The 21,726-nt window shown below is 49.4% G+C and overlaps 1 protein-coding gene across 4 annotated transcripts in view; it reads right to left on the reverse strand.

Annotated features, from left to right (window-relative positions):
* Positions 1-19,355, reverse strand: part of LOC132214774 (pulmonary surfactant-associated protein D-like) — a 79,981-nt gene extending 60,626 nt beyond the window's left edge. Inside the window, exons 1-7 of one of the 4 annotated variants that reach the window (XM_059662202.1) lie at positions 18,973-19,338; positions 16,734-16,932; positions 13,904-14,020; positions 13,069-13,185; positions 12,192-12,308; positions 11,529-11,591; positions 9,199-9,752 (exon numbers count right to left, since the gene is read on the reverse strand). In XM_059662202.1, the coding sequence (XP_059518185.1) occupies positions 9,373-9,752; positions 11,529-11,591; positions 12,192-12,308; positions 13,069-13,185; positions 13,904-14,020; positions 16,734-16,932; positions 18,973-18,975 (996 nt within the window). In that variant the 5' untranslated portion in view covers positions 18,976-19,338 and the 3' untranslated portion in view covers positions 9,199-9,372. Of the gene's footprint in view, positions 1-9,198; positions 9,753-11,528; positions 11,592-12,191; positions 12,309-13,068; positions 13,186-13,903; positions 14,021-16,733; positions 16,933-18,972 lie in introns of those variants that run through there. The other 3 variants (XM_059662201.1, XM_059662200.1, XM_059662199.1) reach the window with 3 other exon arrangements.
* Positions 19,356-21,726: the final 2,371 nt, after the last annotated feature.

The raw sequence follows: 21,726 nt of genomic DNA on the forward strand, positions 1-21,726 counted from the left end.
AAACTACATTCACATGAAAAATGACACAGAAAACATGAATAAGAACCAATCAGAAATGAAGATTACTATAGCTGACATCAAGAATACAATGAAAAAAATTTTAAAGTAGGATGGATGAAGCAGAGGATAGAATCAGTGATTTAAAAGACAATGTAGGAAAAACAAACAGAGCAACAAAAACAAAAAAAAGAGTTAAAAAAAAAAACAAGGATAGTGTAAGGGAACTTTGGGACAACATGAAACGTAGCAATACCCACAAACTGGGATACCACAAGGAGAGCAGAGTGAGCAAGGGAGAAAGAAACTGTTTGAAGAAAGAATGAAAGGAAACTTCTTAACCTGGAGAAGGAAAATGTCATACAAGTTCTAAAAGTCCCAATAAAGATGAAGACAAAGAGATCCACATTAAGATACATCACAATTAAAAGGGCAAATTTTAAAGACAAAGACAGAATCTTAAGGGCAGCAAAAGAAAGACTGTCAGTTACTTAGAAGTGAGCTCCCATAAAGCTGTCAGCTGATTTCTCAACAGAAACACTGTAAGCCAGAAGTGAATGGCATGAAGTATTTGAAGTCATGAAAAGCAAGGATCTGAATCCAAGACTACTCTATCCAGCAAAGCTATCATTCACAATTGAAGGTGAAATAAGAAGCTTCCCAGACACAGACACAAAAACACAAAAAGCTAAAGGACTTTATTGCCACCCAACCAGCATTGCAAGAAATGCTGAAGAGACTGTTGTAAGAAGAAAAACAGAGAGAAGGGAGGGAACATAGGCATAAAGACTAAAAATGGCAATAAATACAATAAACAAGTACCTATATCGATATATAAAAGCTTAAGCAACCAGCCAACCAGACACTGACCATGCGGCAGCAGATGCTCAATGCAGGAACTGCTAATCAACAGCATCTTTGCAGAGTTCCCTCTCACACTCCGGAACCCCTCAGGGATGTCAGACAGCCAGTTTGGGCTGATCCCCGCAGGCAGTCTGAGGGGCCCCACTGGTGCATGAATCAGTGCACCAGACCTCTAGTCAATTATAACCTTAAATATAAGTTGACTAAGTGCTCCAATCAAAAGACATAGAGTTGCTGAGTGGATTTAAAAAAATGCATGTCCCATATATATGCTGTCTACAAGATATCCACCTCAGAACAAAAGACTCACACAGGATGAAAGTGAGGCGATAGAAAAAATTCTCCAAGCACATGGAAATGAAAAAATAGCGGGGTAGCAATACCTATATCTGACAAAATAGATTCCAAAACAAAGATTATAACAAGAGCCAAAAAAGGTCGCTACATAATACTAAAGGGATCATTCCAACAACAGACTATAAACCTGGTACACATATATCCAACCAATATAGAAGCACCAAAATACATTTTTAAAAAAACACCAAAAAACTCTTGGAGGACTTTAAGGGAGAGATTGACAGTAATACAGTCATAGTAGGGGATTTTAATACCCCACTGACATCACTGGAGAGATCTTCCAGACAAAAATTCAACCCAAAATCAGTTGAAGAAAGGAAATAATAAAAATTAGAGCAGAATTGAATAAAATAAAGAGCAAAAGGACTATACAAAAAATTAATACAAAGTGCTGGCTCTTTGAAAAGATGAATCAAGTTGACAAACCCCTGGCTACACTCACTAAGGAAAAAAGAGAAAAGACTCAAATAAACAAAATCAGAAATGAAAGAGAGGGAGTTACCACAGACATCACAGATATACAAAGGATCACACTAGAATACTATGGAAGACTATATGCCACATGATCAAGAATAGATGCATATGTTCTTAGAAATATGTAACCTTCCTAAAGTGAACGTGAAGAATTGGAAACTCTAAACAGACTGATAAACAGTGAGGAGATTGAAATGACCATCAAAAACCATGTAAAAAATAAAAGTACAGCACGAGATGACTTCACCAGTAAATGCTACCAAAGATTCAAAGATTTGATGTCTATTCTTCTGAAAATCTTCCAAAAAAATTGAAGAGGCAATACTTTCTAACACATTTTATTTTTTTTCCTTTTCCTTTTATTTTTTAAATTAAATCTTTATTGTTCAGATTATTACAGTTGTTCCTCTTTTTCCCCCCCATAACTCCCCTCCACCCAGTTCCCACCCCACCTTCTGCCCTTACACCACCCCCCCAATGTCCTCATCCATAGGTGTATGATTTTTGTCCAGTCTCTTCCTGCAGCCCCCACATCCCTTTCCCCTCCATGAAAATAGTTAGTCCACTCCCTTTCCATGCCCCTGATTCTATTATAATCACCAGTTTATTCTGTTGATCAGATTATTTATTCACTTTATTTTTATTTTTTTTATTTTTTTTATAGATGTGTATTTGTTGTTCATAATTTGTATCTTTACCTTTATCTTCTTCTTCCTCTTCTTAAAGGATACCTTTCAGCATTTCATATAATACTGGTTTGGTGGTGATGAACTCCTTTGGCTTTTTTTTAATCTGTGAAGCTCTTTATCTGACCTTCAATTCTGAATGATAACTTTGCTGGGTAATGTAATCTTTGTTGTAGGTTCTTGGCATTCATCACTTTGAATATTTCTTGCTACTCCCTTCTGGCCTGCATAGTTTCTGTTGAGAAATCAGCTGACAGTCTTATGGGTACTCCCTTATAGGTAACTGACTTTCTTTCTCTTGCTGCTTTTAAGATTCTCTCTTTGTCTTTTGCTCTTGGCATTTTAATTATGATGTGTGTTGGTGTGGTCCTCTTTGGATTCCTTTTGTTTGGGGTTCTCTGTGCTTCCTGGACTTATAAGTCTATTTCTTTCACCAGGTAGGGGAAGTTTTCTGTCATTATTTCTTCAGATAGGTTTTCAATATCTTGCCCTCTCTCTTCTTCTGGCACCCCCATAATTCGGATGTTGGTATGCCTGAAGCTGTCCCAGAGGCTCCTTACACTGTCTTGATATTTTTGGATTCTTTTTGCTTTTTGCTTTTCTGGTTGGGTGTTTTTTGCTTCTTCGTATTTCAAATCTTTGACTTAATTCTTGTGATCCTCTAGTGTGCTGTTGGAACTCTGCATAATATCCTTTATTTCAGTCAGTGTATGCTTAATTTCTAGTTGGTACTTTTTCATAACCTCGAGGGTCTCACTAGATTTCTTGAGGGTCTCACTACATTTATGAGCAGTCTCACCAGTTTTTTTGAGGGTCTTGCTAAATTTATCAGCAGTTTCTAGAAAGTTCTTGAAAAACCTTAAAAGTGTGGTTTTGAACTCTATATCCAGTAGTTTGCTTTCCTCCATTTCTGTCATTTGTGACCTGTTTCTTTGTCTCTGCATTTTTTATGCTTCCCTGTGTTGGTAGAGTGGCCTTGTGTGCTAGGTGTCCTATAGGGCCCAGTGGCTCAGCCTCCCCAATTACCTGAGGTGGACACACTTGGTGTACCCCTTTGTGGGCTTTGTGCATAGTCTTGTTGTAGTTAAGCCTTGGTTGTTGTAGGTATCAGTGGGAGAAATTGACCTCCAGGCCAATTGGCTGTGAGAATCAGTTGTGTCTACGGTGGGACAACTTTTGTGCTGAAGACACCCTTATGAGGCAAGACTTGCTTCAGTGGAGCTTTGGTGCTCACTGAGTCTGCCCCCTGAGTGTGTCCCTTATGGATCTGAGGAGTTGTAATTGGATGGTCCCACTCTGACCCCTGGGTACACTGGCTCTTGGATCTAAGGAGGTGCTAATTTAGCCTCTGCCTGAGGCTACCCAGCAGGAGCTACGAGGAGATCTGCAGATTCCCCTTCCTTGTTTGGGGTTTGGAGGTGCCCAAATGAGGCCCAGCTGTGAAGCAGTGCAAGCTGCTGTGGGGCCTTAGGCGTTCTCTTGGGTCTGTCTGGCCCAGTTGCAGTTCGTTAGGTAATTATCAGATTGCAAAGGGCCAGGGCGTTCATATGCAAAATCTTCTGCTGCAGCTTGGGTGGGGCGGGGTCTCAGGGAATCAACAGGGTGGAGCAAGCAGCTATGGCTGATCCTCAGCCCTGCCCTAAGGGACCCCACATCTCAGTGTCCCGGTAATCGCTGCAAATACATTTGAGAGAAAGCCACCCTCGAGTTCCGAGTTCTGCCCACTGCCAGACCGTCCAGTTTCTCCCCATATGAGTCTAGGTTCCCAGAGACTCACCCAGAACTTGAGTTCAGAGCCGTTGGGGGCTTGTGACTCCCTCCCGATTCAAAAAGACAGCCACGTCCTCAGTTGCCAGCCATTGCCATGTGAGGCCTCCATACCTCTGCACTTCCGCACCTCCTCTGAGTCTCAGTGTGCTTTTCTCTTTCCTTCTAGTTGTAGAGTTTCCATTCAGCCAGCCTTCCAGTGGTTCTGGATGATGTCCATTTTGTCTATTACTTGTATTTTTGAATTTGTTGTGGGAGGCAGCAATTTCCGGTGTTTACCTATGCTGCCTGACATCTTGGTTTTTCCCAGTAGATCTTATTTCATGAATTTTGTCTCCTCATTTTAGATATTTCTGTTCTCATTCCTGCTTTGATATTCATCATTTTCTTGTTGATTTATCTGTTATATACTTTGCAAATAAATGAGCATTTCAATTTTAATCATACATAGCTTTACTTTTTGGGAGAGAAGTTTAATATTTTAATTCAGATTTTGAATTTTATAAGTAAGTAAAAAAATCAGATTTTATTTTTCCTCTAAATGCTTACCCATTTAACTGAGAATTATTAATTGGACCATTCATTATTTTCCCATAACCGTGGTAATCTATTCTTATCATGCATATAGGACATATATGTATAGACATACTAGGGCCTGGTTTTGGTGGCCTTTATATTTGGCCCATCTGTTCCTGTGTTAGTAACACACTATCATAATTATGTTCGTTTTATAAAACCTTTTGAGGTAGAGGACCAACTCCATTCTCATTGTACTTTAAGTAATTTTTCTGACGGTTCTACGTTCTTTATTCTATCATAAGGCCTCCTGATGAGGTCCTCCAACCACACTCTGTTTTAGAACTGAGTCTTTGGAGAACTCACATTCCTCTAGTCCACTTCCTATCCTCTCAGGCCTCTGTGGGCTGGGGCTAGGCAGCCTGGGCTTGCTCAAAACCCAGCAGCACTTGTACCCTCACCTTCCTGCCCTGATCCAGCCCTCTGGTCACAGAACACATTCCCTTGGCCTTAAGTTGTCATATGACTTTTGACCTTGGCCTGACCCCAGCCACTTACATGTGAAATGAAGCATTCAGGGAATTAATAAAAGTGCAGGGAGGCTGGCAGTGGGGTGACAGTGCTATTTCCTCAGGTCAATGGGCCTGGAAATGTCTTGAAAACATTTTATTCAACCGTATAAACAGGCTTACAAATAGGAATTCAGGATTTCCTTCACTCAACTCTTTCATTTTTTCACTTTTCTTATGAAACAAATATGAAAAGTACCATTTTGCTCATGTAAGGAGCACCCTTCTGAGTCCCTCTGTAGCTCAAGATTGTTTGAGTCAGGCAGCCTGAGAGAGACTATATTGCTTAGGTAACTGAAAGTCAAGTTGGTTAATATTCAAAATTTATGCAGTAAACATGGGGTATGTATGCTGCAGCGACAACCTCCAAATCTCACTCAAGGTCCAGAAAGATCCATCCAAATGAACTTCAAGAGTAGCTATTTCCCCTGCATTTGCTCAGGTTTCGGGAATGCCGGGTTACACAACATGTTATAAGCACCAATGCTGCTGCGCCCACCATGGCAGCGGAGAAAAGGGCGTTTCAGACGGTGCAAGTGCCCTTATCTGCTTCTACCCAGAAGCGACACAGATCACAGGCCAGCCTTCATAAGGTCTCTCAGATTGAAATATTCACAGACACACAAAAGCAACAACAGTAAAGCCATTGAGACGACACCTGCTATTGGCCATCAAGGGGCCTAATAGACACAGCGTGGACAATAAGAAGTGTCTTGGGCTCTCAGTAGCTTCTTGATTCCACAAAGAGATGGCTCTCCTCTATTCTCCTGGTTAAAAGGTTTTACAATCATCCATCAGTTCAAATCTTCCTGTTGAGCACCCCTATTCTGTGCAGGGACACAGTTCTTCAGCTTATCCCTCACATCAGGGATGTTCAGAGCTTATAGCATCTATGAGGGTAAGACGAGGTGCCTGGATAGATATTTAGCTTATAAATATGTTGTCCCCTCTAGTAGATGCCTGGGTTCTTGGCTCTAATATATAAACACTGGTAGCTTGAAAAGGTCAAGCACACCATTAAGTTTGAATTAAGGATATCTGGAAGATAAGAGTGATTAAGAATGCCCTCCACTTAAGTAACTCAGTTCTCAGTGTTTTATATCAATGGAATTCAGAAGAAAGATAAAAGACCCTAATACCAACAAACATCAGAATGCGCCCCACTGTCAGTTCATGATGGCTTGTGGGTTGTGCTTGAGTAGCAGGAGGGTTGAGAACCGGGAGGTGATCTGAGAATATACTATTGAACTGAGCAGGGGCTTATCCATGGAGCTGCTGTGGTTGTCACCCTCCAAGATGGAAGGACCCCAGGCTTCTCCCAGGATGACACCTGGCACTGTGAGGGTCATAACATCTCCTGAGAGGTCAGAGTCACGCAGTCCTGGCTTCACGTGGCACCCAGGCTACTACACTAGGGACCAAGGCTACTATGGGTGGGGCAGGACTAATGCTGTTTAATGTCGGTGTTCACCTCTGCCCATGAATGTGAGTGTAGGAGAGGTCTCTGTGCTAAGAAAGGGTTAAAACCTGAATTATCTGAATTACTTGACTTAATCGTTGGCTTTCATGGGGTTGTATCTACAGAACCCAAATGACCCTCCTTACTTGTTCTCTGTGCTGGAGAGCAAACCGGACCCCGTGCTGAGGTGGATCTAAAGCTTCTCCTAGGGCCCGGGGTCTCAACAGTCCCAGCCTTCAACCCCACAGGACAGTTCTTTTCTCCCTATTGAGTCGGTTATGCCATTTCCCTTCACTCTTGTCAAAGAAATTGGTTGCCTTATGTGCTGGGATAGGAAGTGGTCACTTTTAGAGGGACTGTTGGATCACCATGACCTTCCATGGGTCCCAATGGCCATACTGTGCTGTGGGGTCCACCCCCAGGCCTAGTCTACTGGGCCAGAGGTGGGCATCTGAGATAGGCAGATCCACTTCCACAGGAATTTTGACCTGATATCAAGCCAGAGTTTCTGATCTCTGTTTGACACATGACTTTCTGCTTGGGCAGTTGAAAGACAGAAGCAGAAGAAGGTGGTGGGAGAAGGAGGAAGAGAGGCGAGGATGCAGAGGCAGAAGCAGGGAGACCACACAGCGCTGCTTGTGCACCCACAGTCCTTGAGCCACCTCAGAACTCCTCCTTCTTACAAAAAATGCTTCCCTGGGCTTAAACCATACCTACTGCTTTTTCCTTTTTATTTGCAATGAAATACCTTTCTAAGCTCCCTGGTGGATGGGGTCCAGGTCTGACTCCTGAATTGAAGATTATTTGCTCCTTGTTGCATAACTGACATATTTCAGAAGCTGCCAGGACTTAGGGCTTTTTTTTCAGTAACAGGAAAACGGTCTCAGCAGAGAGACTGAGCTGTGTGCTGCTGGGAGGTGTGGTGGGTTTTTTTGCTTTTTTTAAAACCTATCAATAATCACTGTATTTATTTAAATTATCTTTAATTTTTTAAAATATATTTTTATTGATTTTTTACAGAGAGGAAGGGAGAGAGATAGAGAGTTAGAAACATCGATGAGAGAGAAACATCGATCAGCTGCCTCCTGCACATTTCCCACCGGGGATGTCCCCGCAACCCTGCTACATGCCCTTGACCGGAATCGAACCTGGGACCCTTCAGTCTGCAGGCTGATGCTCTATCCACTGAGCCAAACCGGTTTTGGCTATCTTTAATTTTTAAATTATAGGTGACATACTGTGTTATATTATCTTCAGATGCACATCCCAGTGGATAGTCATTACATAACTTACTAAGTGATCATCCTGATCAATCTCGTCCCCATCTGACACCATGGCTATTACATGTGGCTTTTGGCTTTCAGACCTGCTGTCCTACATCTGAGGTGTGGCTGCTGAGTGGTGGGAAGAGGAGTGTGGCCTCCGGTCCCTGGGAACAAAGGAGGGCTGCTTTCCTGTCTTGTTGCCTCTCCTATGAGCCTGTGCTTCTTCCAAGTGTCCTTCCAATTTCTTAAGCACAAGTGTCATTAAAATCAACTGGTATACAGAGGCCTTTGGCCTAAAAGTTGACACGCCAGAAATATAAGGTTTGTGACCAGATGTCCTTTCATGAGACCAAGTTGTAGCACTGACACACCAGGGGCCTTGAGCAAGTCTCCCCTCCCCCCCCGCCCCCCTCTCTGTGGGACCAGGAGGAGGAATAGCCCAGCTGTCTCTGAGGCGGCGTGGGGGAAGAACCTCCTGGACGGAGGCCAGGGCAGGGCTGGGGTTGAACCTGAGCGTGGCTGGACCCTCTGTGCCTGAGATCTCAGCTGGAATGGGGTTGTGCAGGTGGGACTCCCTCCCATGAGCCGACAGGCAGTCACAATGACAGGGTAGAATGAGGTCCTGGTGTGCAGGGATGCGGAGGAGGCTACACAACTGGGCCACACAGTCCTGCCAGGGAGGCAGATGACCTGCCAGGTCAGCCCACGGCGCTGCGCACCTTCCTGGGCTCAGGCCTTGAAACAAGGATCAGCCACAGGAACCGCCTGGCCCAGGGACTCCAGCTGGCATTGGCCAAGGGGTTAGGGGCTCCAGGAGGTCCTGGGAAGGCATGTAATGTGGGTGCCAGGGATCTGAGCCCTTGATGGAATGAGCTCATCCTGGAGTGAGGGTGAGGAGGGGAGAGAACAGAGAGCTATGGCTTGAGCAAGTTGCCATTAAGTGGTCAAGAAGAGGAGGAAGGGCTAGCAAAAGAGGATGATAAGGAACTGCCATAAGGGGACACCAAAGCAAGAGGAGGTAGTGACAGAGGAGGGAGTGACAGAGGAGGGAGTGACAGAGGAGGGAGTGGCAGAGGAGGGAGTGACAGAGGAGGGAGTGACAGAGGGCGGAGTGACAAGCTGGGTTGACAGTTTGAGGAGGCAGAGGGCTGAGGAGGAGCCTTTGTATTTGGGGCATAATTTTATCCCTTGCAACTGGGAAAGCAGGCTGGCCCTTCTTCCTCTCACAGATCAGGCAGTGAAGCAAGTTTTGTATTTTATTCTGAGAGAGGAGTTCCATGGAAGCCCTTGGCTGGCCTCATCCCACAGCTTTGTGCAGAAGCCTGGCTTCAGAGCCATCAGCTCTTCCTTGTCATGTCAGCAGCACAAGGGTCTGGGCCAGGCTCCTGGACCACAGCTGCTCCACCCACCACAAGGGCTCAGAACTCGCAGATCACAGGGCGACTCTCTTCACAAGTTACGTCGTTCCACAGGCCATTGCTGAATATCTCCACACAGTCCTCATTGCCACCATCATTGTTGGGCTCCCCGGGGTTCCAGTTGGAATAGACCAGGGGCTCCCCTCCAGGGTAGGTGAACTTCCCCTTTGTCTTGGAGTCAGTCATGCTCAGGAACACGCAATCATTTTTCTCAAGCTCGACCAGTTGTTGCAAGGCCTCGTTCTCAGCTGCAGAACGTGGGGAGGGCAGCTGCCCCCCGGCCTGTGCACACACTCGCTGTGCCTCCTGGAAAGGTTTCTCAAAGCCTGCTGCCTTGAAGATCTTCTGGCCAACACTTCGGCCGTTGGGAAAGAGCTCCACTAGGAGGAGAGCACAGTCAGGTCGGGGTTCTGGGGGCACCTCCCAAAACTCGATGGCTCTGAGACCTTTGTGCTCCAACCAGAGCCCCAGGCCTTCCATATAGGGCCTCAGAGCACCAGGGAGGACAAAGGTGAGATCCCGGGTCTGGGGTGCGCTCTGGCAATTGAACCTGCCTGTCTAGTTACAGGTGAGAACACTGGGCTCAGAGAGATTAAGTAAGAGGCTCAACATCATGTGACCATCACATGTAGAGTTGGGGAGTCACCCTTATGTGATCTCACACTAGAGCTGAGATGTGCTCTTTCTATTGCACCCATGTTGCATGGCTGAATCGGTTTCCCAGTTACTGGGCGGGACTGGGAAGCTTTGGCGTCGTGCAGTGAAATGGCACCGCGGCCTCTGAGCGCTGGAAACAAGGAAGAAGCTCCCTCTGACCTCACTGTGGACCCTGCACAACAGCAGGGCATGTGGCATTGACAGGGAGGTCCGTGCCACGTGTGGGTGTGGGAAAGAAGAGGAGAGGGTGGGCCATCTGAGGGCAGCGCTGTGCTAATCTCTGCACTGTGTGCGCCCAGTGCTGGCCTCCAGGTGTGCATGTGGGGGAGGCTGGAGAGCTGGGAGAGAGGACAAGGACAGCTGAGAGGTGTGCATGGGCGTCAGGGGCAGGAGAGAGTCAGTGCTGGAGAGAGGCCTGTCTGGGAGTCAGAGGGCCAGGTATTCAGCCCCACCTTGGCCATGACTGTCCAGGTGGACAAGGTAAAATCACTTCCTTTTTCGGGGTTTCCAGTTCCTCATCTCTAAGATGGGAATACAATTTATAAAAGCATCACCTGTGTGACATTCAACTATATGTTTTCATTCCATCTAATTTTTTATCCCTTTGTGTGTGTGCGCGCGCGTGCTTTAATTTGTTTTTATTGATCTCAGAGAGGAAGGGAGAGGGAGAGAGAGATAGAAACATCAATATAGACAGAGAATCATTGATTGGCTGCCTCCTGCATGCCCCCTACTGGGGATCAAGCCCATAGCCCGGGCACATGCCCTGACCAGGAATTGACCCATGATCTCCTGTTTCATAGGTCAATGCTCATCCAGTGGGCCACGCTGGCCGGGCTCATTTTCCATCCCTTTGACTTCTGGGTTTGTGCATACAAGCCTTCAGAGCCTGTCTCAGGTGAGACTCTCAATGGCCATAAGCCAAGGTCAGACCCTGATAGCCTTGATCCCAAGCAGTTTCCCAGCCCCAACTCTCAGGACAGTGTCAGGAGTCACTGCTTCTGTGAGCTGGGCAGCAACATCTTGAGGGGTTTGCACACCTAGCTCCATAGAGATAAGAAATGCATCCTGGGTAGTGGGGTGTCCAGGGACCAGCACATGTTGCAGGAGGGAAGGTCTGACCTGCACTGAGCTAGGGGCATTGATCTAGCTCAGGTCACAGGTGGCTGTGATGGTGGGGGCTGGAGCCTGGTAGTCTTCACCATGCTGGCACCATACCCGAGCTGGTGTTGGGGCCACACCCTGCTCCGTGTCCCTTGCATCTGCTTCCAGCTCCTGGACCATGTGGCTGCTCTGCTCTGCCCCACCCTATGCTTAGCCCCAGGTCCTGCCCCAGTCCCAGGTCCAGCCCATCATCCAAACCCACTACCACCCTAGAGCCCCCAATCCTAGAACCAGACCTGCCTCAGGCCCGGCCAACTCCAAACCCAAACACAGACCCTGCCTGGGGCCTGCCCTTGGTGACTGGCTCAGGTTCAGGTACAGGTCCAGGAACTCACCTTTCTTATACTGAAGGAGGGCTCCCTGCAAGGCCTCCACCTGCTGCCTCAGAGCAGCGTTGTCTGCAGGAGAGAGAGGCCCAGTGAAGACCAGTCCCTCACAGCCAGGGATCGGCTCAGAGTCCAGGTCCCAAGGGAAGGTGCTCAGTGACAGGCTTTCCTGGTGGAGGGTAAGGAGCTGGGCCCAGGAAGCCCACAGCCGCTGACACAGCTGGCCCTGCTGCTCACAGGTCCCTGAGGCTCTGTAGTGAGCACACTGTGTCCTGAGCAGGTCCTGGCACCCCGCTAACTCTGATCCAGATGGCATTTCACAGCACATTCTGAGAGGCTGGGAGCACATCCCTGGGGGTGGGGGGGAGTGGGGAAGGGGGAATTGCATGTCCCTCAGGTACTCCCCATCCCTGGGTTATTTGGTGCTCACAGCTCTCTGATGAACTGGGAAGAGAGCTGAGCTGTCCCAGTGATCAGATGGGAAGCTGCTCAGGCAGGCGCTCCCCCGAGCACAGGGTCTATCCAGAGCCTCATCGTCCTACCTTCAGCCTGACAGCCTTTCCCAGTTTCACATCCGCCTCCTGCCCCCACAATGGCCTGACCACTGAGCTAGAGGGCCCTCCTCCCTCTACACCCTGGTGGGGTGCCCAGAGCCAGGGGAGGCGACCTTACCTGAAAGCCCACTCTCTCCCTTTGGTCCTCTCTCCCCAGGAGCACCTCTGTCCCCCTTCAGTCCTTGGGGGCCCCTGGCGCCTGGAGGTCCCTGTGGGCCTGGGGGTCCTGCAGGCCCTGAGGTCAGACAAGAAGAGGTGGGTGAGCTCAGCACACATTTTCCCGCATTTTTCCCCTCCCAGCATATGGACTGTGCTATTGTCCAGCAATACACCCTCCCATGTACAGTCTGTCCCAAAGCCAGCCTCGCACAGTCTCTGTACACTATTGACCCATCACCCCGCACCCGGCATTCCCAGGATGCGGACTGTCCCTGCTGCTCACACCACACTCTCCCCAGTTACAGAGCTCAAGCCCAGCGAGGCACCTCCTTGCACAGACTCCCCAAGGCCCAGTGTTGCAGCTCAGAGCTGGCAGGGTGATGGGGGAGGGACAGGCATACGCAGCTTCAGGTGGACACAGGAGGAACGAAGATCCGCCCAGCTTTTCCTGCTGCTCCTGCACGCCCAGGGGCTCCACGCTCACCAGGGGCACCTTTCTCTCCTTCGGGACCTGGGGGCCTCTTGTCCCTAAAGAGCCCTGCAGGCCTGGGGCACCCACTTCTCTTGAGGAAGGAACAGATTGGCACAAAGGCTGCTGAGAGTATGTGCAGCTTTGATCATTTCCTCGGCTCCACGTGGAGAAGGAGAACTGGGGAGCTGTGCACCCCCTGTCTGGTCCTCCAGATGTGCGGGCGTGGGGGGCAGGGGCCACAGCAGGGCCTGCCAGTGGAGGTGGCCTAGCTTCCCTGGCACGCTGAGCATCCTCAGGTCACATCATAGGTTGCCACTGCCACTCCTCCCTCTCCCTTCCGGACCTCCACATACCAACGTCCTACCTTTGGGCCCAGGCTCTCCTTTGGGGCCTGGTTCTCCTTGGGGTCCTACATTCCCCTGCATTCCTGAGGGACCCTCTGGTCCAGCCGGCCCACGCACACCTGGAGGTCCCGGAGGTCCTGCAAAAAGGACCAGCCAGTCAGTGCACTGAGTCTTCTCAGAAGGGGGAGAGCGTGAGAAGGTGATGTTACATGGTAGGGGACAGAGCCATGGAAGGGTTACAGAATGTTACAGAATGTGCTAAGGGGAGGAAATGAGACATGAGAAATTGAATGTGCTGGGAGGGGGGACTGACGTATGGAGGATTGTGTCAGGGTTAGGAACCACAGAAGAAAAATTGCTAGATTGTCTTAGAAAAACAATGTGTTATGATATGCTCCAGCCAGGTGTGACTCTGTTTACCCCCCCTTTGTGCTTATGAACTTTCTGTGAACTTCTAAGGAACAGCTAATGGAATGCTTTGTATTTTTTTCTAACACTGTTTTGCTATAAAGGATCATACTGCACCCTTGATCTCTGCCACATGCTCCGAATCTCCCGGGGGGGGGGGGGGGGGGGGGGAGGGAGATAGACGCTGTGGTCAGCTGGCCAGCTAAATAAAGGCTCTTAAATTTAAATTCTGAGTCAGTGGTCTATCTCATTGAGCCAACCCATAACAGTGAGAGCAGTCACAGAGGTCAGAGAACAGCACCATCCTACAGACGCCGCCCAGCAGTATTACCGCCTTCCCTGTGTGAACCCAGCACCACCCGCAGGGCACCCTCCTTCCTGGGATGGGTATGTGCATCCTCCTGCAGGGCCTAGTGGCAGGCATTGCAGTCCACGCCCACTGCTCACCACGTGGCCCCGAGTCTCCCTTCGGTCCAGGTTCTCCAGCAGATCCATTATCCCCTTTGGGCCCAACTGGGCCAGCAGGTCCAGGCATCCCCATGGGCCCTGGAGCTCCTGGTGAACCTGTAGCAGCAGAAGAAATGGGCATAAACCTGGCCCTGGGCCTAGGAGGAGCAGCACCTGCGGGTCAGCCCCTGCATTCCTTCAGGTTCCGCAGGTGTAAGACATTCCACCTCCACACTCCTCAGTCCAGTGGTGACCCAGGAGACGGGTGTGCACATCCCCTTTTCACAGGTGAGGAACCAGGCCAGCCAGAGCTGTTATGGGGGCCTGAAGCCAAGAACTGTCTGATTTCCAGGCAGTGCACCCTCCCTGCCCCGAGGCTCCAGGATTTACAGAATAGGATCTGCCAGCTTTTATCCCGGATCATAGACTCCTTGCTTTCTTCTTCCTAGGACCAAACTTTATATCAGAAATGCTCCCTGACATGAGTCACCAGGGAAATGCAAACCAAACCCGAGATATCATCTCACCTCTCCTAGAATGGTGACTATAAAAAACACAAAAGATCTCAAGTGTTGGTGAGGATGTGAAGAGGAAGAACTCCTATACACTGTTGGTGGGATTGTAAATTGGTGCAGCCACTATGGCGACCATTATGCAGTTTCCATAAGACATTAAAAAGATAATTTTTTTAAAAAAAGTATGATCCAGCCATACCACTTCTGGGTTTTATCCAAAGGAAATAAAACACTAATTTGAAAAGATGTCTGTACCCTCATGTTCATTGCAACATTTCTTACAGTAGCCAAGAGATGGAAACAAACTTATAGTATTCACTAGGGGCCCGGTGCACGAAATTCGTGCACTGGGTGTGTGTGTGTGTGTGTGTGTGTGTGTGTGTGTGTGTGTGTGTGTGGAGTGTCCCTCAGCCCAGTCTGCCCCCTCTCACATACTGGGAGCCCTCAGGCGTTGACCCCCATCACCCTCCAATCGCAGGATCGGCCCCTTGCCCAGGCCTGACGCCTCTGACAGAGGTGTCAGGCCTGGGCAGGGGACCCTCATTTCCCCCCATCACTGGTTCTGCCCCCAGCCCAGGCCTGATGCCTCGGCCAGAGGCATATACCCCCATCACCCTCCGATCGCCTGATCGGCCCCTTGCCCAGGCCTGACGCCTCTGCCAGAGGTGTCAGGCTTGGACAGGGGACCCCCATCTCCCCGCAATCACTGGCTCTGGCCCCCGCCCAGGCCTGAGGCCTCTGGCTCAGGAATCATGCCTGGGCAGGGGACCCCCATCTCCCTCTGATCGCTTGCTCCACCCCCCGCCCAAGCCTGACGCCTCTGACCCAGGCTTCAGGCCTGGGCAAGGGGACCATCATATCCCCCCAATCCCCGGCTCAGCGCCCCCGCCCAGGCCTGACGCCTCGGCCAGAGGAGTTGACCCTCATCACCCTCCGATCACCAATCACCGGATTGGCCCCTTGACCAGGCCTGAGGCCTCCGGCAGAGGTGTCAGGCCTGGGCAGGGGACCCCCAGCTCCCCGTGGTTGCAGGCTCCGCCCCTGCCCAGGCCTAATGCCTCTGGCCTAGGCATCCGGCCCGGGCAGCGGGGACCCGCAGCTGCAGCGGCCCCGCGATCATGGGCTCCGCTTTAGGCCCAGGCAAGGGGCCCGTAGCTCCCGGGACTGCCAGCTTCGACCGTGCCCAGCTCCCATCGCTGGCTCCACCCCTACTTCCTGCTATCACTGGCCAGGGCGGCAAAGGCGCCTGATTCTCTGATCATGGCTGGGGGGCAGCTCTTAGCTCCCCCCTGGGTTTCTGATCACTGTCAGTGGCAGGGGGCTTCTTCCTGCTTTCCCTTTTGCCTCCCTGCATTGTGCCTACATATGCAAATTAACCGCCATCTTGTTGGCAGTTAACTGCCAATCTTAGTTGGCAGTTAATTTGCATATAGCCCTGATTAGCCAATGAAAAGGGTATCGTCGTACGCCAATTACCATTTTTCTCTTTTATTAGGATAATGGATGAATGGATAAAAATGTCACACACACACACACACACACACACACACACACACACTGGAATATTATTCAGCCATAAAAAAATCCTATCATTTGCCTCAACAGGAATGGATCTTGAAGAAATTATGCTAAGTGCCATAAGTCATACAAATTAAGACAGATACAGTATGATCTCACTTATATCTGGATTCTAAGAAACAAAACAAAGAACCTGAACTCATAAATGTGGAGATCAGATTATTGGTGGTTGCCTAAGAAGGGATCTGGGTGGTGGGCAAAACGGGTGAAGGTCAAAATCTACAAATGTCCAGTTATAAAACATGAGCTCCCTTTCCTCCTCTCTGTAGTGCATTTAGGTAAATCCTTTTGATCAGGCCTGAGTGTGGGGCCACAGGGCCTCATCTTTGCCCACCTCTCAGGCAGTAGAATTTAGTTAAATATTTCACACACTGCACAGAAATCATTCAACCACAATGAACAATTGTAAGTGCCGCAGCTTAGTTTTATGGGGTCCCGGATACCAGTCATTTACCCACGATTTGCTCATTGTTGGGGTGAGAGGAATCAGAAGATCCTAGGGGCGGAATCCTGACAGCTAGGGGAGGGGCATAACACCTCGGGGCTCAGAGCAGCCTGTCATTTGCCGACTGGTAACAAGGTGCTCTAGGTGGACTGAATGTCTAGGGGACTTCTCCCCAAGGAGGTGGGCTTTCCTTTCCAGGGCTTCCACGGCAGAAGATCCAGAGTTGCTGAGTTGGTTACAATTCCAGTGGCCACCCATGCCCACCAGGACAAGCCCACAGTCCTAGCTCTACCTTGATTCCCCTTCCTGCAAAGGCGGCCGTCTTTCAAATTTTGTCCATCACGACCAGGCAGGCCTTTCTCCACAGGGCTCCACGTGACCGGGGTGCCATTATCAATCAAAGGTTTCTTGGAAAGGGTCTTCACATTTGCTCCCCATGACCTTGGAGGCTGTGTGAGCAGGACCAGCACGGAGAGGAGAAGAAGCATGGCCTTCAAGGGTGGATAGAAATAGAAAGGACGTGCTCTTGGTTCCAGAACAAGGGTTAGTGCTTAGCCCAGTGCCTGGAGTCAGAGAGGCACTTTCCTACCGCCTCGCCCCTTCTGTGGGATCAGGAGCAGCAGGACTCTGAAAGCAATTTAGAACAAGGTGGCCATACAGCCTGGCCTGGGAGGGCATGAGTTACCCAGCTGAACTCTGAATGGTTATCAGCAACATCTACCTCTTCTCAGATGCCCCGTTTTGTCCCTTCTAGTGACTTCCCTTTCACTGCCATCAGCACGGCTAGGATGAGAACTCCTCACTGAGGCCACCTGTCACATCAGGAAGGACTCATGAAGTGCCTTTGGGCAGGACAGTTCCCTCTTTGAACCTCCATCTCCCTCTCTGTATCAGCAAGGTGGCTGGGCAAACCCATTTACTGTCACTTGTAGCCTTGGATGGACCAGCACTGGCGGTTTCAGTGCTTGTCTGAAAAGAGCCAGAATGCTCAGGGACATGTGTCCTAACACAAGATGGGCACATGGCTACATGTTTGCCAGGTGGTCTGCCATTCCTGGACTAGATGCTGTCGCCATGAAGAAAGTTCCAGATGGAAACCAGAAAAAGTTCTCAGAATAGCTGGGAAGACCCAGGAACGCCTAGAGTGCTGCCCTTCCACCTGGGACGACTTGGGAGAGGGGCCTTGTGGAGGAGGGCATGTGAGGTGAGCTCCATCAGGGAAAAGGTGGATTTAGGGGAAGAAAAAACAGATGTTCAATAGGGTGTCCAGTGACATGTGAGAGGGAATCTGCAGCTAAGAGAGGTCAGGGTGGGTGCAGGACCTGGTCACTCCAAATGGTGGGCTTCTTTCCTCTTCAGAGCAACTATAAAGTTAGGAGCCAGGAAAGCGCCCACGGGAGTGCAGAGGCTAAGAACAAGCCTGAGGGATGGAGCAAAGGAGAAGGGATCACCAGGCAGCCTGAGGGGGAGGCAGTGGAGGGCCTTCCTGGCCACAGAAGTGCTTTCTTCTCCACCTGCTGGTGGTTCTGGGCTGCGGAGGACCCTGTTGGCACCAGTTCTTTCTCATTCTGAGTTTACCACTTCCTCGGGCATCATGGGAGTCTCTAAACACCAGCCAAGCTCACAGGCCAGCAGCGTGGCCCTTGCTGGGGCAGAGGCTCAGCCATGAGCACCAAAGGCTCCAGCCAGAGCCAAGGCATTGCCCCCTGGTGTGCAGCTGCCACAATTCAAGGGCCCTGTGCCCACATCTGCGGAAGAATGAAAAGCAACAGGCATTGTGCCCAACAGCTCAAGATGGCACAGAGGGCAACACAGCTCATAGTAGTAGAAAGGGGCATGGGCAGGAGCCACCTCACAGGGTTGAAGACCTAGGACTGGGATGAGGCCTCTTCGCTGGGCCTATAGCGGTATTCGGCAGAGCCAAACCCCCTTAAACCACATAGTGTTCCCTTTATGCCTCAATGTCAGACTAAAGTATTATGGAAAAATGACTCCTCAAAAATTAATTGGAAATCAGTAAACTTGTCTAGTGGGTGTATTTTTAAAACAAAGATTTGAAGCTAAGAGGAAAGCATGTTTATCCATGTCCAAATGGCAGGTGGCACCAGGATAAACTTTGACCCGGGCCTGGGAATGCCGGGGCTGTTTCTCCTCATCCACCTTCCTTTCTGAAGAAATCAGGGGTTGAGAGAGTCAAGCGAGAAGGTGAAATTGCATTCCCACCTCAGGCTTCCTGACAATGGATCTGGGGTCCGGGTGGGTGTCATATCCCACTCACCCACCCTCCCCCAGCACAGAAGGCAATTCTCGCACTGAGCAAAGGAAGCAGAGTGAGGGCCAGAAGAATGGTCCTTCTTCCCCACTACGCTGCCCTCTCACGCCCACACCCACACCCACACCCACAACTCCCAGAGCAGAAGAGCTACATAGACCCTGTCTTCCTCAACACCAGTACATTAGAGCACCCCAAATGGCAGGGGGACATTCGCTGGACACAGAGAAAACAAAAAGAGAAGTCGGCACTGACTCACCATTGCTTCCACAAGGGCTTGGGGTCTCCAGGCAAATGAGCGCTTCCTTGGCCCACAGGCTCAGGCTATTTATGCTGCCCTGCAACCTGGGCCACGCGGTGTTGGTCTTTTAAGAACTCTTTTGGACAACTTTCTTCCTTGTTGACTCACACTCACCCCATCTGGGTTCAGGAAACTTGCCACTACACACATGTCACCTTAGAGTTTACAGAGCACCCTCAGTCCATGACCTCATCTGCACCTCACTGATCCCTGTGAGTTCAGCGGCATCATCAATGTCTGGGTTTTACAGATTTCCATGAATCTGAATTCCTGAGAAAACTAAAGCCAGGGAAGCAGAGTGAGGGGCAGATGAGGAAGCAAGTTGCATAATAACCTACAACTATTACAGAAGCATATGCATTTGCATATTTCAAGAGCAGGGCTTGCTGTACCAACTTCTCTTTGTCCTTCACCACAACATTACTGCCCAGATAGTGGGAAAGAGCTGGGAGCTTCTTGGCATTTCTGGGCAGGGGTGGAGGAGCTAGAGGGGTTGCAGAGGCTGCAGCATTCTGTGAGGACAGTGGCTGGGGAGCTGCCACCTGCAGGGGGCACTCTTTTGCTTCCTGGTCTAGATGTTGGAGAGCCCCTAACTTGCTTTCTATGGGATGGAGTCCTTACATCCTTGCCTTCATCTCTCCACTTCCTTAGCTGGTGTTTCCTCTGTGTATTGCTCTAGGAAGCAGTTTGGACCCCTGAGCTGCTGATACATTATTGCGGGCATCCCCCAGGAAACTCTGACTTCCAGTGGCCATGGGGCAGTTGCCTGCCCTACTGTTGTCGCTGTCATCTCCGCCCCCTTCTAGAACCTTGTGACTTCACCTCTTGCATCAAGCCTTTGCCTCGGTTCACACACCAGCTGCCTATGCCGGCAGTGGTCTCCTTTGGCCACTCCATTGGTGGTGCCAACTGCTCCTGGGTGTTATTGCTGCTGTGGCATCCCCTGTGTGTTGTAGAGGCTCTAATGCCAGTTTCCTCGGCTGGTAGGAGAGGGTCTTGTTTCCCATAATGCAATTTATTGAAGGAGGATCCCATAGTAGAGCCACTTGTGCCCCAAATGATAAAACTCTTTCATTATTAACGTCCCCATCCTAGGATGCTCCTGTGCCTCCCAGAGATCTGGATCAGCATGGAGGCTGAACCGAACCATTGCTCTCCACTCCGCACAGAGCCTACCTGACAAGTCTGATCCTGGTAGCTACACAAACTCCTATTTATGGTGACTTTTATTTCAGAAGCCCTATATGTTTTCTCTGTTTGCAACTTAGCTTCTATTAACTGCTACCTCCTAGCCTATTAAGTACTCCCTCTCAATGCCCTGGGATCCCGCTGCAACACAAACTATAGTGTTTCCTTTGTCTATCTCCACATTACAACAGAGTCTAATTTTATTTATGACCCAACCCAGACACTCCTGTTACAACGATAACCTTTGCCTTCCTCAGTTGCTGGGGTCCAGCCCCAGCGGTCCAGGGGTTCCCAAAGGTGTGGACGGAGTCGGCGAAGAATGTTTTACACAGAGACAGCGTTCAGAACTCTCTAGCTTTCCTTAGTCTCCGTGGATCTTCCCTGTGCCTGGCTGAGGCCACAGAGAGAGAGAGATCCCAAGGCAAGCTGAGCCTTTATTTTATAGTGAGAGGTAAACAAGGTAGTGGTTTCCATTAGTTACACAGTTCTTGTGAGTTTCACTTGTTTTGACCATGGTTATACTTCCTGCACTTCCTCAGCCCATTAGCTTCCCAGATAAGATCTAGGGAGTGTTACAAGGTCAAGCCTAATTATGCTAAGAGGACTGTGCCCTCTAAGCTGGGAATTGTTTGTGACTTTGCCCACAGGTCAGTCCGAGGCTTAACCCTATATCAGCTCCCTACATCTCACCCTTCTTTTATTTTTTAAGCTACTATAATGAGAGTTTTTAAGCTACCATAATGACAGTAAAACTTAAGCATCAAGAACAAAATTCTGGCTATTAAAGCAATAACAAAATAATGCCAATGCAAAACCCAAAGCATTTTAAAACTTGAACATAACATTTTTAAAACTAGTAATAATAATAAAACAATGGCAATGCAAAACAGCAATAAGTGAGAAATCAAACCACAGTAACATTTTTCTACCAAATGAAAGTTTCTTTTGCCGATTTGCTCAAGAGTCCTCCAACTTGGCTGAGAGAGTAGCTTCCATTTCTTGCTTTTCTACCATCTGCTGGGCCTCAGTTGTTAACTTCTTCAGCTGACCCCAAGTCGGTGGTTTGGTTGTCCTTGTTGATCTGGTTAGCGGGCGATGTCACTGGCGATGGGCTTCCCGAAGTGTCACCGTGTTGTACGGCTGGATCAAAGGGTCCATCAGGGCCACGTTTGATGGTGGTGTCGGTGTCTGGGGAGGAGTCAGCTGTGCCCTCTGGGTCAGCTGATATGGATGATACTGGGGAGTAGGAGGATGAGGCGGAGATGGAGGATAGTAGAGAAAAAGAAGAGAAAGCAAAAGAACTACAAGGCATCGAAGTGTTTAGAAAAAAGAGGAATAAGAAAGTGAAGAAGGCAGCATCCTGACACAGCCCTTTCCTTCAGCTGCCCCTTTCCCTGTGGTCCAAGGTAGAAATGGGAAACAAGTCCTGTTGCAGTGAGAGGGCAGCTGCTGTCAGCCAAGTCTCTGTCTTTACCTGGGTCCCGATTGGAGCTGGGCCAAGTCTCTTTCTGTTCCCGATCTGAG

This window comes from Myotis daubentonii, chromosome 13, assembly GCF_963259705.1.
Source record: "Myotis daubentonii chromosome 13, mMyoDau2.1, whole genome shotgun sequence".
Lineage (NCBI taxonomy): Eukaryota > Metazoa > Chordata > Mammalia > Chiroptera > Vespertilionidae > Myotis > Myotis daubentonii.